This window comes from Danio rerio, chromosome 22 (genome assembly GCF_052040795.2).
Source record: "Danio rerio strain M-AB ecotype USA chromosome 22, GRCz13ab, whole genome shotgun sequence".
Lineage (NCBI taxonomy): Eukaryota > Metazoa > Chordata > Actinopteri > Cypriniformes > Danionidae > Danio > Danio rerio.
The window spans coordinates 9,470,405-9,488,030 of NC_141042.1; the positions used below are offsets into that span (position 1 = coordinate 9,470,405).

Here is a 17,626-nt window from a genome sequence, read left to right on the forward strand (position 1 = left end):
CCCCTGAGCACCACATTAACATGCTGGACCCCCAAACATGTAATGCAGTGATCGTGCCCATCATCCGGAGCCAGGAAACCCCCGCAACCAGAAACGCACAGTCGGAGCGCCATCCTGAAAAGGACGTGCTGCACGACTGTGTTGCTCTTTTAGAATGCTTTGCAGCAATACGCACCGCTCTTGGAGGACTGGACCAAAAGGGACGCCAGGCAAGAGAGAAACCCAGCTCGACCGTCTGCTGCTGCGTGGACTCGCTCTGAACCGGCACACACTCGTTCGCTCGAAGTGGCTGTAGATCAGCAGGAGGAACCCTCATGAACTCGATCAGAAAAGTCTCTGAAGCGAAAAGGATAGCGTCTGCTGGCGCCAGGTGTGCTTATATGCTCAGTTAATTGGCAATGCAGCACACCTGCGCAGGCTTGCGCTGCCAATTCATTGCTTTCATTGGCCCGTTCAATACTCTTTCAGACGAGCGGCTTCTGAACCGAATCCTCCCATACGTGGATTTAGAACATCAAATCCACTTATAGTGCTGAAGTTCCCCCCGAAGGGGAACTCCATTTCTCTCTCTCTCTCACTGTGGCCAATTTGACCTGCTAGCGTGACTTTTCCTCTTCTCTTGGCTGTTCTTGTCAGCTGTGATCGCCTCTATTGTTTATCAGTGTCGCTCATCTGTAAAAAGCCCCAGCGCGTAGGAGCCAATCGCAGCTCTTTCTGTTGAGCGTGTGACCAATCAAAGGGGTGTAAGAGAACTTGCTAGACAAGGCTCAGAAAGCGAGCGGGATATTTATATTTATCTGCTATAAATGCTCTTGTTGTTTGAAGGTACAGTTTATATATCTGTCTGTTTTTTATTAAAAGACAAAATTTTAATACATATAGTATTTAAATATAAATATATTTATTCATCTCAATACAAGAATTGCTGTGCTGTGAAAAAAATATAAAACTGTGTCTGGAAAGCATCGTCAATGCACCGTGATGCACCGAGATATTGAATTGAACCAAATCGATGGCATGATAATCGGAAATGAACCAAACTGTGAGACCAGTGTAGGTTCACACCCCTAAAAAGAAGGCAGCATATTGTTCTCCAAAATCTCTCTTTACTTTTCAGCATTAATAGTGCCATCACAGAAGTGCAAGGCACAACCCCATACCATGACAGACCTTGGCTTTTGTACTTGTTGTTGGAAACAGTCTGGATGATTCTTTTCTTCTTTGGTCCCGAGCACACAGCGTTCATTTCTCACAAAAAAATATTTTTCAAAAGGTCATGATACACGAATAGTTAAATAATTGCTTTATATAGCTTTATTTTACATTCTTAGATGATACAAAACTTAGACATTTTGGCACAATGCCTTTCTCAGTGCGCACTGCAGACGAGCAGTGCAGACTTCATTACTGTTCAAAACATACCTGAAATACTGATTCATCAGACCACAGTACATGTTTTTTATTTATGGATGATTGATGATTCCTGATGCAGTGCCACCTGAGGGATCGGAGATCACGGTTGTTCAGCTTAGGCTCTCGTCCTTGTCCTTTACGCACTAATATTTCTTCAGATTCATTGAATCTTTTAATTATGTCATCACTGCTGAAGGTGAAATATCTAAACGTCTTCCTTTCATTCTTTGGGAAACATTGTTTTTAAATATTTCAGTAATTTTCGCCTGTACTTGTTGACTAACTGGTAATCCTCGGACCATGTTGGCTCCTAAAGGATAGACCTTTCTTGGATACTGCTTTTTTACCAAATCGTTATTAAAAACACCTGTTGACATCTGTCTCAAGTCACATCAATTATCCAATTTACCTGATTAATAGCGCTAAACTGCTCCTGTCCAATGTTTTTTTTTTTTGGATTGTGATGCAGGTCAGAATGACAGGAAAGGATGTATATTTACTAATGAAATGAAGTTGACCAGTCAAAACATGAAATATTTTATGTTCATGTTGATGATATTTGTTTGTTTGTTTTAGATTGAGAAATTAACATTTCACTTGATTGTTCCATTGTAGCAGGTCTGATCAATTGCTCTGGAAATTGTTAGATTCTTAAATTAATACAAATCATTTCCACACTGAATCTCATTACATGCTCTGAAGTACCTCCTGTAGTCACTTTCTCTCTTTTAGTGTCATCAGTGTAAAATCAGGTCCGTGTGGATCCAGCTCTGAGTCTGTGAAGAGTGATGATTCAAATAAAGGAGATTACCCACACTTCAGTGTGAAAACACTGTTAAGGTATTTCACCATAAAATTTTCATTATCTGATTTTTCCACTCTTACGTATGTGATAAAACCTGACTTAATAAATCCCAGAAAACAATGTTTTCATGACCATAAAGGTAAACTAAGCAATTTTTGACATTTTTATTTGAAAGCACCAAAACAAATATGCCCGTAAAACAACAGATCCTGCTACTTTTTGATATTTGCACTTGACTAGTCATGCACCTAATGTTGCTGATTGGCTGTAAGTGTGTTTTCGGACTGGAGTCAAAAGTAATATAATTTTTTCTTTTAACAGGGCATAAATATTAGAAATCATGTTAAAGTTATAAATCTTTACTTTGACTACTTAAATTGTAGACAAATTTGGTTTCCAGATCTAAAACTTGAACGGTTTGTACAGCCAATGCTTTCCTTTATTAAAAGACATTTTTCATTAGAGTTATGTAATAGTTTCCAGAGACATAAAATGTAGTAATTAATTTTATTTATTTACAGTGTTCAAAATGAGACTTCAAACTCAGACATGCAGTCTCAGACAAGGAAGAATTTTAAAGACGATCTTCAGGGGATCTTCCAGGTATACTAAAAATACCTACAAGTGTTTATTATTTTTCTTATAGTCAACAAGCACAACAAGCAAAGGGTAGTTATACGTTTTTGGGAATTAGTGTTTTTTTATTCACACACACAAAACTTTCGGTTTGCTGTTAATGGAGGCTTCATTTTTTGCTGCAAAAAAGTGGCTGCAAACACGTTTTCATCACAGCACAATGGATACAGGCACACTTCAAGCTAAAACAACATTTACAATATCTACCTGAACAAAAACATTCAGCAATGCTGCATTTTAAGGAGTTCTTGAAGACTCTCTTAACCATGAAACAGATTTATTACCATTTTAGATTCTGTCAGACTTACTCGAAACTTTCTCATTTTGACATTCAGCCTGACTTATTTTTCTTGAGAGAAAAAATAAAAATCAAAAGTTGTATCTGTCATGGATAAAAAATAGAGGATTTTTAGTTTTGTTTGCCTTTAGCAGCTATTTCAAATAACTGCGTATTTCTTAACAGTGTATCTTTTATTACAAAAAAATGTTTAAAGTCATTTGCTATTGTTTCACATGCAAAACATTTTTAAAATTTAAATTTCATGCTTTTGGCACCAATAACCAGTTAGGATATATTACTCAACTGATACCAATCTGCATCATGGTGCACCAAAGAAACAATTAATTTTGACACTCCTTAATATAGTTAAAGTGAGATTTATCAGCCACCCAGCTGATAATTTTGAAATTTAAATGGCATTTAAATGCCTGTGTTTTTACTTTTGTAATAAATTCAGCATTTCGTGATTAATAATGATTAATCACGTTTCATGATTAATCACGTTGATTTTTTTAATCATTTGACATCCCTAATATATATATATATATATATATATATATATATATATATATATATATATATATATATATATATATATATATATATATATATATATATATATATATATATATATATATATATATATATATATATTTTTTTTTTTTTTTTTTTTTTTTGAAAAGTGTATTCTGTTTATCCTAATTACTTATTTATACTATTTTATTATTATTATTATTATTTATGTGTGTGATATTTAATTAGTTTATTTCCTTTTAGTAAAAAAAAAGAAAAGTTGAGATGTCGTAATATTTGCTGTATTGCTGTGCAATGCAATGCAATGAATATCTCAATAAAACTTTTTAAAAAATTGTTTAACAGGAAAAAAACCTGTGAATAATTTAAAAAGACATTTCTTAAATTTTATTAATAATTAATAAATCTTTACAAAATCTGGCACAAAATTCAGCAATTGTTTTGAAGTATTCAGTAATATTCCCGTCAATACGTAGTTTTTGAATAAAATATTTAACTCGCTGACTTTCTAGCCTAAATAAATAAGCTGAGTTCTGCTCACCCTCTTAGCCATTTTTGATAAGACCTTATGAAGGCACCTTCAGCTTTTTGTTTATATATATCTTCTAAAAGATGTTTCTGATCTATAAATACAGATCTCTCTGTGTCTGTAAGATTCCCTTTATTTTTATGTGATTATATAGATATTCTAGCCATAATTTGATCTTCATTATTTTTTTCGAGTTTTTGCTAACAGACTACAATAATTTCTACAGTATTTGCCAATTTCAGATTTAAGAAGTTCCCAATTGCTACAAAATAAATTTTCTTTATTAGCTTTATCCCAATAAGAAGAAATTAAATAATCAATTTTAGTTTGAACTTTATTGTGTTTTAAAATTGAATTATTAAGTTTTCATTTTGAGGATCTTTTATGTGGGGAAGTAGAAGATATTGGTACAGAGATAATAATGGCTTTATGATAAAAAAATAAAGAGGGAATAATATCAGTTTTTATGTTTGATAATTCTGCTGAAGTTAACCAAAAGTCAAGTTAGGATTGATTAGGAAGTGAGTTATTGTTCCAAGGGAAAGCTTTTTGTGAAGGATGAGTTTCTCGCCACACATAAACAACAGAAAACTTTTGTACAAAAGAAAATAAATGATCATTATTAACACTGGTGGGATGAGGGGGCCATCTATCTAATGTGTTATTAACATAACATTAAAGTCACCACCTACAAATAAACAAGAGTTTGGATTTTTTGTTAACATTTGAGATAACCAAGCTTCTTATATACTAAAAAAAAGCTTATTATCATTTGGAGAATTATATCCATAAATATTGGCAATAACAAATTCTAGGTGAGCAAACTGTAAAGCTAGTAAAATGAAATGACCATTAATATCACAATCACTAGCCAAAATGTTTCCACTAAAATTATTTTTTAAAATACACACTCCAGCAGAATGTTCATTTCCATGGGACACTCATATTTCTGACCCCCATTGTGATCTCCATAAATTAACTTCTTGTACGGTTGAATGAGATTCCTGAAGAAAGCAAAGATCTGTATTAAAACATTTAAGAAATAAAAAACTGCTTTACGCTTAAGAATGTTGCGTAGCCCTTTACAATTTAAAGAGACAATAGACAAGGACGTAAAAAAGAAGAAAACAGGACAGATAAGAAAAAAACACTGGAAACAGGAACGAGCCCTAAGAATTACTATAGAGAGAGAATATCACTGTAATGGAAAACCAACTGGTCAAACCCTAAATCGAAAGGAACACTGCCAAGACGATGTGCTACATCAATGACATCGCGGAATCTTTCCTTAAACTGAGGAAGAATCTGTTGGCACACGTCAATAATCCCCTGACAAACATTTTCTTTATATTTCTCAGGAATTCCATGGATCCTCAGATTCCATCGACGAGTGTAGATTTCCAAATGCGCCAGGCGTTGTTCTCGTTCAGTGGAGTTAATTTCTTCTTTCGAGTCAATAAAATCATCTCTTTGTTTCAGATCTTTAACCTCATTGCAGATGAAATCAATAGTTTCCAACACACCAGAGATTTTTTCAGTATTCTTGCCGACCTCTTCTTTCATGTCTTAGATTATTCAGGAGTTTTCAACTATCAGTGTTTGTAATTCGTCTGATCTATTTGTAACCAGCTGACATAATTTAGAGAGCTGCGTGGAGACACTTGTCTCGTTGATTTTGTGGTTTTCCTTGTTTTGACCACGGGAGAATTGCACAGTGTCGGGTAGTGGCAGGATTACTTCCTCCATGAGCATAAGCACAGAATCATAATTTTCTCAACATAGTCGTGCATGTTATTTTTCAAAACCCAGACTGCAGAAGCATAGTTAATTCCTTGCGATTTAACCGAGATACCGGCCGTTTTGCTAGGAGAGCTAGAATTAGCAGCTGTGCTCGACATTGTTTTACTGGACTTCTTCGCATTTTTTTTCTTTTCAGAACCACCCATTACTGTGATTGAGATGCTTTAAGTAATAAAAGTAGTACAGTACAGTAGGTTTAGTTAGCAGAAGAAGCACTTCAGCAACAAGACCAGCTGCGTTTAAGTACATTTAGACTTGTTTTCAGTTGTTGTGTATGGTTCGAGGACACTTAGACCTGTTTTCAGCTGTTTGTGTGTGGTTCTAGGACATTTAGACTAGATTTCAGTTGTTTGTGTATGGTTCTAGGACATTTAAATTTGTTTTCAGTTGTCTGTGTATAGTACTAGAAAGTTTACTCACTGTTTCCTTTGTTACAGTAAGAGCTTGTGTGTCGATCGCGGTCTGTTTCAAGTTCCCCGCCTCAGTTTCTGGTGTTTTTACTCTCGAGGCGTGTCCAGCTAAATTCAATCAGCAAGCGCTCTGGGGTGTATATAAGCAGCTAGTCTCACCGCGGTAGCGGTCGCGTTAGCCTCGTGTGAAGGCTGAAGAGTGTAAAGACCATCGACTCTACCTGCGCGACTTCACAGAGCAAAGACAACGGCAAAGCACCTGAGTACTTTACTTACTTATTTTGCACTTATTATTGTTTTCATTGCACTTTTATTATGTGTTTACTAATGTCTGTTGTTACTAACTCTCGCAAAGCACGGGAGGTACGCTTTAGGCTTTCGTTCAATACATGTACAGGGTTCAACGCTAAGGATTTTTTCTACTGGCCCAATCAGGCCAGTAGTTCCGATTTTTACTTGCCCTGCCAAATTTTTACTGACCCCACCAAAAAAAAAAAAAAAGTTAATAGCTATTTGAGTGTGTGTGTGTGTGTGTGTGTGTGTGTGTGTGTGTGTGTGTGTGTGTGTGTGTGTGTGTGTGTGTGTGTGTGTGCGCGTGTGTGCGTGTGTGCGTGTGTGCTTGTGTGTGTGTGTGTGTGTGTGTGTGTGTATTTATGGTACGTTAAATTTTTTTATGTTTTTTAAAGAAAAATTATTCAGTTCATCAAGGTGCCATTTATTAAATGTAAAAAATGTTAAATTGTAAAATATTTATTAAAAGTTTAAATAACTGCTTTCTTATTGTATGCAGTTTCCAATAACACCATTATTCCAGACATTATTGCTTTTATTACTATTACTCTGAAGAGAGGAGTAACGAAGCTGAAACTTCATCTTTAAAATCACTGGAATAAATTATGAAATTAAATTATAAACTACTTTTGAACTGTTATTTCACAATTTTTCTGTATTTATGATTTAATAAATGCAGCCTTGGTGAGCAGGAGAAGCTTATTTTAACATATTAAACAATCATACACCCCAAACTTGAGCAGTTGTGTATATAATATTTTATAAGCAAAAGTATGGGCTTTAATTTTAACAACCCACAGACATAGTCACCAAATACAAATCAGAGAGGTCAGACTTTCTCATACAGAGCCTCATTTCAGTTGTCAAGTTTTGTAAAAATCTATCTATTGAATTAATCAATCTATTTAAAAGACATTGGCTAGAATTCTGCATTATAGGCTTAAATTATAGAGAGACATAGCATATGAACCGAGACTGCATCAGATGGCGAAGCAGATCAATGTTGATCTTTCTTTCGAGCTGTCAGTGCAGAAATGAACAAAACTACAGGCCTAATACAACATATTATAAGATTAAAATATGGAAAAATGATCAGATGGTAACTTCGGTCAATTTTCCTAACGGATAAACAGCTCACGGTAATATTTCAGCATGCTTTCACTCTAGCATTAGACATGAAGTGCACATTTACCCCCAGGAATGACATCCCCCCCTGCTTATGATAATGCTTGTTTTTTTTGTTTTTTTTTTTTACTTGTAAGGGTAAAAAAACAGCTATGTAAAAAAAAAAAAACGAAAAGAAGAAGCACTTTTCCGTCGGTTCCTTACTGAGAGCCCCCCTCTGCGCGAGCTCTCCTGGCTAAACGCATATTGCGAGGGCTTAAACGGAGCAGTGCTCGTAATTTATAGAGCGAAAAAAAATAAATAAATAAAAAATAAAATAAAAAACAGCTGTGAAACATAATCAACTTTGTTTTTTGCAGGAAACACACTTTAGATAGTTTTTGGGTAAGAGGTTTTTGAGTTATTGCAGTCTATCACTGAATGTGTCAGAAATAAGTTATCGAAAACAAAACCAACTTAACTGCGCTGCCCATCCTTCTCTCTTCGCATAGCCGTATATATGGCTTTTACACAATCATAATACACTGTGATATAGCCTGGTTTGTTAGTTCGTTGCATTATTTTGTTTTCTAACTACAGTCGATCCACTCAGTCAAGCAGAGACCATCTCATTCAGGTGATCTCGGACTGATTGATTTTGGCGCAAATGTGGAGCGTGATTGCTGGATTCACATATGCCAAACAAACCGTGCTAACCACGGGGAAACGAGACAGATTGCGAAACAAACGACTATGTGTAAAAGCACCCTAAGATCGTATTTGCACGCAATTGACAGACAGTCACAGCCAAACTTTTGTGACAAGGCAGCACTGGCCTGATCGGGCCAGTAAAATTCTATACACTGGCCCGAGCGTCTCGCACGCTGGCCCCGGGCCATCGGGCAGTCCTTATTGTCGAGGCCTGATGTATCTGCTATTTCACAATTCTTTCGCTTTGTAGGCCTATCGAATTGTCAATCTGCTGTTAACAAGGCAGATTTCTCATGGCTTTAACGGAGACCTGGTTGAGACCGGAAGACACTGCTACACATGCAGCTTTTTCTGCTAATTTCTCTTTTTCCCCACACTCCTTGTCAGACAGGGAAAGGGGGTGGGACTGGACTACTGATTTCCAAAGAATGGAAGTTTACTCAGAAACCGTCCCTGGCAAAGATCAGCTACTTTAAATTCCATGCAGTCAACATTATCCACCCCTTCTACATAAATGTGGTTGTCAACTACCGCCCACCGGGTACATTTGGTCACTTCCTAGATGAATTGGATGTTCTTCTCTCATCTTTTTCTGATTATGACACTCCCTTGTTGGTGCTAGGTGACTTCAACATTCACATTGAAAGACCTCGAGCTACTGACTTCCAGACTCTGCTTGCCTCTTTTGACCTCCAAAGAGCACCTACTTTTGCTACTCACAAATCAGGTAATCAGCTAGACCTTATTTACACTCGACATTGCTTCGAGGATCAAACACTAGTAATTCCACTACACACATCGGATCATTTTCTTCTGTCTCGCAACATCCACATTACTCCTGACCCACCACACACTCCAACACCATTTGCCTTTCGCAGAAACCTATGCTCTCTCTCAACCAATACACTATCCACCATTGTTTAAGACTCTCTTCCTTCACCTTGCAAACTTTCTGCACTTGATACAAACAGTGCCACTGATACACTCTGCTCCACACTAGCATCATGTCTAGACAGACCATGTCCTCTTACATCCAGGCCAGCCCGTGCCAGTCCTCCTGCACCTTGGCTCTCTGATGTTCTCCGTGAGCATTGCTTAAAACTTCGGGCTGCAGAAAGAATTTGGCTCATAACATACTAAACTCTTCTGTCCTTTTTCTCGGCTGAGGTTACTTCTGCAAAACAGACATACTTCTGTCAAAAAATCAACAATGCCACCAATCCTCGCTTACTTTTTAAAACATTTTCCTCCCTCCTCTATCCTCCTCCTCCACCCTTAACCTCCACACTTACTACTGATGACTTTGCTACATTCTTTTGCACCAAAACTGCAAAAATCAGTGCTCAATTTGCTGCACCTACAACAAACATGCAAGATACACCACCAACACCACACACACTCACCTCTTTTTCTCAGCTGTCTGAGTCTAAGGTGACCAAACTCGTGCTATCTAGCCATGCAACCACCTGTCCACTTGATCCCATTCTCTCACATCTCTTGCACGCCATCTCCCATACCAACACTGACTCACATAATCAACACATCTCTTGACTCTGGTTTATTCCCCACTTCATTTAAGCAGGCTAGGGTAACCCCACTGCTAAAGAAACCAAACCTAGATCAAACGCTACTTGAAAACTACAGGTATCCCTGCTTCCATTGATGGCCAAGATTCTGGAGAAAGTCGTGTTCAGTCCTGCACTTTCTTACTCAAAACAACCTCATGGACAACAAGCAATCTGGCTTTAAGAAAGGCCATTCAACTGAGACTGCCTTGCTCTTGGTCGTGGAGGATCTCAGACTGGCTAAAGCAGACTCTAAATCATCAGTCCTCATCTTGCTGGATTTGTCAGCTTTTGACACTGTAAACCACCAGATCCTGCTATCTACGCTTGAGTCACTGGGCGTTGCAAAGACTATTCAGTGGTTCAGATCTTACCTCTCTGACAGGTCATTCAGTGTGTCTTAGAGGGGAGAGGTGTTTACCCTACAGCATCTAAACACTGGGGTAGCTCAGGGCTCTGTTCTTGGGCCACTTCTCTTCTCCATCTACATGACATCTTTAGGATCTGTCATCCAGAAACATAGATTTTCCTACCACTGCTATGCTGATGATACCCAGCTATACCTCTCTTTTCACCCTGATGATCCCTCGGATCCAGCTTGTATCTCAGCTTGCCTTTCAGACATTTCACACTGGATGAAAGATCATCATCTTCAGCTTAACCTTGTGAAAACGGAAATGCTTGTAGTTTCTGCCAGCCCGACTCTACACCATAACTTTTCAATCCAGATGGATGGGGCGACCATTACTGCATCCAAAATGGTGAAAAGCCTTGGAGTAACGATTGATGACCAACTAAACTTCTCTGACCACATTTCTAGAACTGCTCGATCATGCAGATTCGCACTCTATAACATCAGAAAGGTTCGACCCTTCCTATCTAAACATGCAGCTCAACTCCTTGTTCAAGCTCTTGTTCTCTCCAGAATGGACTATTGCAGCTCTCTACTAGCCGGGCTTCCAGCTAACTCTATTAAACCTCTTCAGCTGCTTCAGAATGCAGCAGCACGAGTGGTCTTTAATGAACCTAAAAGAGCACATGTCACTCCGCTACTTATCAGTTTGCACTGACTTCCAGTTGCTGCTCTGATCAAATTTAAAGCTCTGATGTTTGCTTACAAAGCGACCTCTGGCTTTGCTCGTTCTTATCTGCTCTCACTTCTGCAGATTTATGTACCCTCCAGAAACTTGCATTCTGTGAATGAATGTTGCCTCGTGGTTCCATCCCAAAGAGGAAGAAATCACTTTCCCGAACACTCGCCTTCAGTCTGCCCAGTTGGTGGAATGAACTCCCTAACTGCATCAGAACAGCAGAGTCACTCACTGTCTTCAAGAAACGACTAAAAACTCAACTATTTATTGTCCACTTTCCTTCCTAATCTTCAATTGCCTCTCTGGCTCCACTGCTAACTGTACTCAAAAAAAAAAAAAAAAGAAAAAGAAAAAAAAAACCCCACTTGCATTACTTATGCTTTGCTTCTTACACTTTACACATCTGAAACTTGCCTTATTCATTGTTGCTCTTATAGTTGTGTAAATTGCTTCCTTGTCCTTATTTGTAAGTCGCTGTGGATAAAAGCGTCTGCTAAATGACTAAATGTAATTGTAAAAAACATTAACTAATCAAAATAATTTTCTCACATTTCAGTAGAACCTCCAAAATAAAGTTTGGGATCAGGAGCCTCTCAAACAAGCGCGTGATCAGAGCACCATCTTGACACGCCTCTTTAGTATTTGAATGATTCTCTATAGCGTAATATGAAGTGGCGCTTCTGGTGTGTGACCCCCTTAAGGTGATGACAAAAAGCTTCTTATTCGCAGCTTCTTATTGACTTAATTCCAGTCCACCTTTAAAACCACGAGGCTTCCGTTTTTCAGTTTTTTAATTTGCGCTGAAGTAAACATACTGAGCCGCACAACGTCAACCGCCGCTGACGAGCTCTCAGAAATTGTAAATATTTTAAAGCAGGCACTATTCTTACAAATAAACTGCATAGTTGCAATCTGAACAACTACATTCTCGACTAAAAAAGCCTCAAATGTAATATTTGTCAAACTAGCCTGCTTGTTGCTTGCTGTATGTGGGCGGAGTAATACACAGAGGTGAAGAGGCCTTTGTATGATGTTACTGGCAAAATATCACATATATATATATATATATATATATATATATATATATATATATATATATATATATATATATATATATATATATTAGGGATGTGCGGAGCAGCCGGTATTTGTATTTGTTGAGGGGGGAAAAGTATTTGTATTTGTATTTGTATTTGTATCCGAGTAAAATTCAAAATGGCGCAAAAATATATATTTTTTCTATTACACTTCTAATGCACGTTATAGTGAAAGTATTGTTTAATTATACCCATTATATAAATTATAGACATGCAATATTGGCTGTTGTTTTTGAACATGTGACAAGAAATGTCATTGAAAAGAAAATAACATAGAAGCCATTATCTCATCCATGGTTAAACCAACAACTAATAAAATACCATTGTGAATATTATGAACCCCACCACCGCCGTTCTTGTTGAAGGACACTGAATAGACAGAATAAAAACAAATAATACTTCAAAAAACTGTTCTTCTTCTGAAAGAACTTCTTTCCAATGCACAGAATTCCAAAAACTAATATAAACTAAACAAATCTAAATAAAACCCTGCCTGGGAGATCTGGCAGAACAAAAGTATTCTATATAATACTAAAAGATACAGCCCTGATATTGTCATCTGCCTGCCACAAAACAGACACAAAGTTTGTTTGTTTGTTTTTTGTGTGAAACTGACTTGCTGGGGCAGAATGTGGCTGTGTTGATGGTTTGGTGCTTGTGGAGGATTTAGCAGAACATAGCTGTGCTGATTGAGGGGATTGATGCTTGTGGGGGGTTCACAGACAGAATCAGGAGAGGATGCTTTTAGTGCATGTGATAATACATTACATAGAAGGTTGCGCGGTGGCACAGTGAGTAGCACTGTCGCCTGACAGCAAGAAGGTTGCTGGTTCGAGCCCCGACTGAGTTCTCCCCATGTTGCCGTGGGTTTCCTCCGGGTGCTCCGGTTTCCCCCACAGTCCAAACACATGCAATACAGGTGAATTGGGTAAGCTAAATTGTCCCTATTGTATGTGTGTGAAAGAGAGTGTATGGGATGTTTCCCAGTGCTGGGTAGCAGCTGGAAGGGCAGCCACTGCGTAAAACATATGCTGGATAAGTTGGTGGTTCATTCCACTGTGGCAACCCCTAATTGATAAAGGGATTTAGCCTAAAAGAAATGAATGAATGATTATGGATAGAAGATGTTGACAGATGTTTAATATCTCTGCCTCTGCTGATTTCACTTTTGTAAACATTATACAGTATCACTTTGTTTTATCTGCAGCACCACTGACTGTAAAATGCTTCCACACAGAACCTGAAGGTTTTTTTTCTTTTGACTGGTGGAGGACCAAGAAATGGCTCAGCAGCAGTCTCATTTTTTTCATGGTGCCCAAATATATTTGAGGAGTTTCAAGTTAATAAAAAGTGACGGGAAGCTATGCTAAGGTTAACTAGCCTATAGCATATATCTTGCTGTCTGCAAAAGACAGTAATTTAGACGTACCATATAACTCCCATAAGTGCATACTATTCGACACAACTGCAAAAGCATCGTTTAACCTTTATAAACGAACGTTAACGTTACTCTGTCAACAGTCTATTGTCTAAATTACCGCGCTAACAAAGCTAACGGTGCGTAAACAGACCACCCGATTGCAGACGTTAATAATGCAGCGTAATAGAATAGCCCGATCAAACTCCGCTTCAACTCCGCTACAAGTTTATAAACTGCCTTTGGAACCCAATTAAGGTACAAAAATCTATTTAACAAAAATAGTGATGCAGTGAAGTATTTTTTTCGCTCAGTTGAGCCTTCTGTCTGTTGCTGTGGAGAAGCTTGCTCCTGACACCTTTTATCTCCGCCCCGCCCTCCGACTACTGAGCATCTCTCCCTCTCTCTCTCTCTCTCTCTCTCTCTCTCTCTCTCTCTCTCTCTCTCTCTCTCTCTCACTCACTCACTCACTCACGCGGGCATGCACTGTGGTCTCATGAGGAAACGCTGCTTTTTGTTAGTGTTTTTCTTGCTCCCGAATACAAATAATTTTTCAAGTATTTGTTCGAATCAAGTATTCGTAAAAACACGCTATTCGTGCCTTTCCGAATACCGTATTCGGGTTCTGCTCCACTCTTAATATATATATATATATATATATATATATATATATATATATATATATATATATATATATATATATATATATGTATATGTGTGTGTGTGTTTCTTTATTTAACCAGATAAAAACCCATTGAGATCAAGGTCTCATTTACAAGGGTGACTTGGCCAAGAGTTCTGCAACAAATGACTAATGAAAATAATAAAAATATTAATAATAAATAAAACTTTAATATATAATATAAAAATACAGTTTAGTTGTTCAGCTATACCACATTAAAATATATTAAAAACACATACATTGAGAAATTGGTAATTGATTGTAATTGGTATGAGCTCGAACATTTTTAGTTCAGACTGAAGAGTAGGGAGAACAGGAGAAGGGAACTTGGGTATGAAGGCACCGGTTCCAGAAGAGCCTTGTAGACCAGAGTCATCCAGTGAGTGTACCTTCTTACATTCAGAGAAGGCCGCTCAGCTTTGGCATAACATTCACAATGGTGAGTACTGAAGGCTGAAGACAATTGGTTGAAGCATTCATATATAAAACATTCCCATAGTCAAGCAATGGTAAAAATGTTACAGACACCAAATGTTTACAAGGTTTAAAGGAAAAGCAGGATGGATTTCGATAGTAAAATCCAAGTTTAACTCTCAATTTTTGAACCAAATTTTCTACATGTTCTTTAAAAGAAAGCTCCAGATCGAGTAGAAAACCTAAATACTTATAGCTAGACACTAAATTTATTTGTTGACCTTGGGCAGTGGTAATTAATGGTTGTTTCTGCAAAGGAGTGGGGCAATTTGTGTAAATCATTAATTTAGATTTGTCTACATTTAAAACCAATTTAAGACCCTTAAGATTAGACTGAACAATATTAAAGGCAGACTGTAAAACTGAATAACCTAAGAAAATTAAGGAGAGCAACAATAAATTACTGTATCATCAGCGTACAGATGATAAAAGGCATTTGGAAGGTTGTTGCACAAATTATTAATGTAGATAGAGAATAATATAGGCCCTAATACTGATCCCTGCGGCACTACTTTGGGCACTTCTAAAGATAAAGAAGTCAGGCCAGCCATATGGACACACTGTGTTCTATTGTACGGACAATTAGCTAACCAAGTGGTAGCTTGGTTTGACATACTGATCCGTGTTAAAGAATGAATTAAAAGTGTATGATCAACAGTATCAAATGCCTGTGAAAGATCAAGAAAAAGAGCAGTGCAATAATTCTTATGATTCATTGCCTGTAAAAAAAAAACATCTAAAACCTTCAGTGTGGCAGAAACAGTAGCATGTTGCTTTCTTAATCCAGACTGGTAATTTGATAGTAAGTTATATGTGTCCAGAAACAGGTTAAGTTGGTCACTGATTAATTTTTAGAATTTTATTTGCAATGATGCATAATTTGGAAATTGATCTATAATTGTTTACTTCTGATGGTTCTTCTTTTAAAAGGGGAAGTATGAAAGCCGACTTCCAAATTCTAGGGATATGACTACTAATAAGACTTAAAGTAAAAATGTGGGTAAGTGGCTTAGCTATATAATATGCAGCCACCTTCAAAAAAATGGATCCAGTTTGTCTGGTCCAGTTTTGTCAGGGCTCTATGAACCTCGACAACCGTCACTGGGATAAAATTAAAAGAGGAAAAATGAGAGCTTCTATTTCTATTTGAATAGAAAAGCTTCGAGGGAGATTCATTTAAATTGGAGTTAAAAGTTTCAGATAAAAGTCCGGCAGAAATAAATTGTTCATTAAAATGGTTAACATGGATGCTTTGTCTGTTAGGTTTGTACCATTTTTGACCAGGAAGCTTGGAAACTCACAGGTTTAAAAACCAGACAAAGATTTTACAGATTTCCAAAACTTCTTTGGATCATTTAAATGTTTAGTCACTTTAGAGAGGTATAACTCTGACTTGGGTCTCTTTATTAATAAGGTACATTTATTTCGCCATCGACAAAAACTCAGCCAATCAGCCTCTGATTTGTTTTTACTTGCCCGGGCCCAAGCAGTGTCCCTCTCTTTTAGAAAATTAGCAATTTCTGGGGAAAAACAGGGATTATTACGCCCTTTCACTCTAAATGTTCGCAAAGGTGCATGTTTATTTATTTATTTTAAAAACTCATCATAAAAGTACTGCAATGCTTATTCTACATTGTATCTCATTTCAGTGTTTGATATCTCTTTTGACAAGTATCTGAGACTTCAGTTTAGGCACCTTAGCATTTCTGACCACAGCTATGGCACAGTGGTCACTTATATAATTAGCATAATACTCCAATATCTATATATTTGTGTGGGGCGTTTTAGATGATTAAATCAAGCAAAGATGATTTAGAGGGATTTTTAATATTTAGCCTAGTAGGACAAAGAATTAATGGCTAAGGTTTAAGGAATCACAGATAGATTTCAAGTTGTCAGATGATCCTATTAACCAAATACCCACTAACACAAGTTCATTGGAATTCAACTTAGTAACATAGTTATAAAGTGAGGTGAGAGCCTCACTGCAAGCTGAAGGGGGTCTATAATAACCCATAATTGTGAGAGACTGATCTTTTATGAATTCTATTTGTAAAGCAAGAAATTCAAACTTTTTGGGGATAGAAACAGAGGAGGGTAGCATGAAATTTATCTTTTATATATAAAGCTACACCTCCACCTTTTCTAGGGGTTCACAGCAATAAATATTATAAAATATTATAGAATATATATATATATATATATATATATATATATATATATATATATATATATATATATATATGTGTATATATATATGTATATATGTATATACATACATATAATCGCCAGTTCTTGGAGTTTTTGCTCAATAAAATAGTCGTCTGTATTTTCAAGTCCATCGTCTGTATTTACATTGACCCACTGGCAGCCAAAATCCACGCCTTAAGCCTGGTTTATACTTCTGCGTCAAGTGACCGGCGTAACCCAAGGCGCATGCAACGCGCGTAGCTGTGCATTTATACTTCTGCGCGCTGTCTCTGTTGGTCTGCATTAACACTTCCGAAATGCTAGTGGGCAGTGAGGTGTAAATGTTCCTCTGTGTTGAGTTTCTTCGCTACTGTTTTGCTTTTATTTATTATGTTTTCCTGGTCTTTATCTACATCCCAAAGAAGTGGTGTTAAGCCTGATCAGATTACACAATTTTTATTGTCGGTTACGAAAATCAATATGTCAGATCATGCAAATTTTATTTTTTTTATTTTTATTTCAAATTTGCCAGACTACACGTTCCTTCACCATTAGTCATCCTGTGACGTCTAGGTCGAATGTTATTTCCCAAAGCAT

The 17,626-nt window shown here is 37.0% G+C and overlaps 2 protein-coding genes across 2 annotated transcripts in view; one reads left to right on the forward strand and one right to left on the reverse strand.

Moving 5' to 3' along the window:
* The window catches only part of LOC147838394 (uncharacterized), a 900,722-nt gene that overhangs the window by 618,571 nt on the left and 264,525 nt on the right, over positions 1 to 17,626 (reverse strand). The window lies entirely within an intron of this gene.
* The window catches only part of LOC147838409 (NACHT, LRR and PYD domains-containing protein 12), a 50,113-nt gene that overhangs the window by 11,648 nt on the left and 20,839 nt on the right, over positions 1 to 17,626 (forward strand). Inside the window, exons 3-4 of the mRNA XM_087303356.1 lie at positions 2,146 to 2,253; positions 2,740 to 2,821. Of these exons, the coding sequence (XP_087159482.1) occupies positions 2,146 to 2,253; positions 2,740 to 2,821 (190 nt within the window). The remainder of the gene's footprint in view (positions 1 to 2,145; positions 2,254 to 2,739; positions 2,822 to 17,626) is intronic.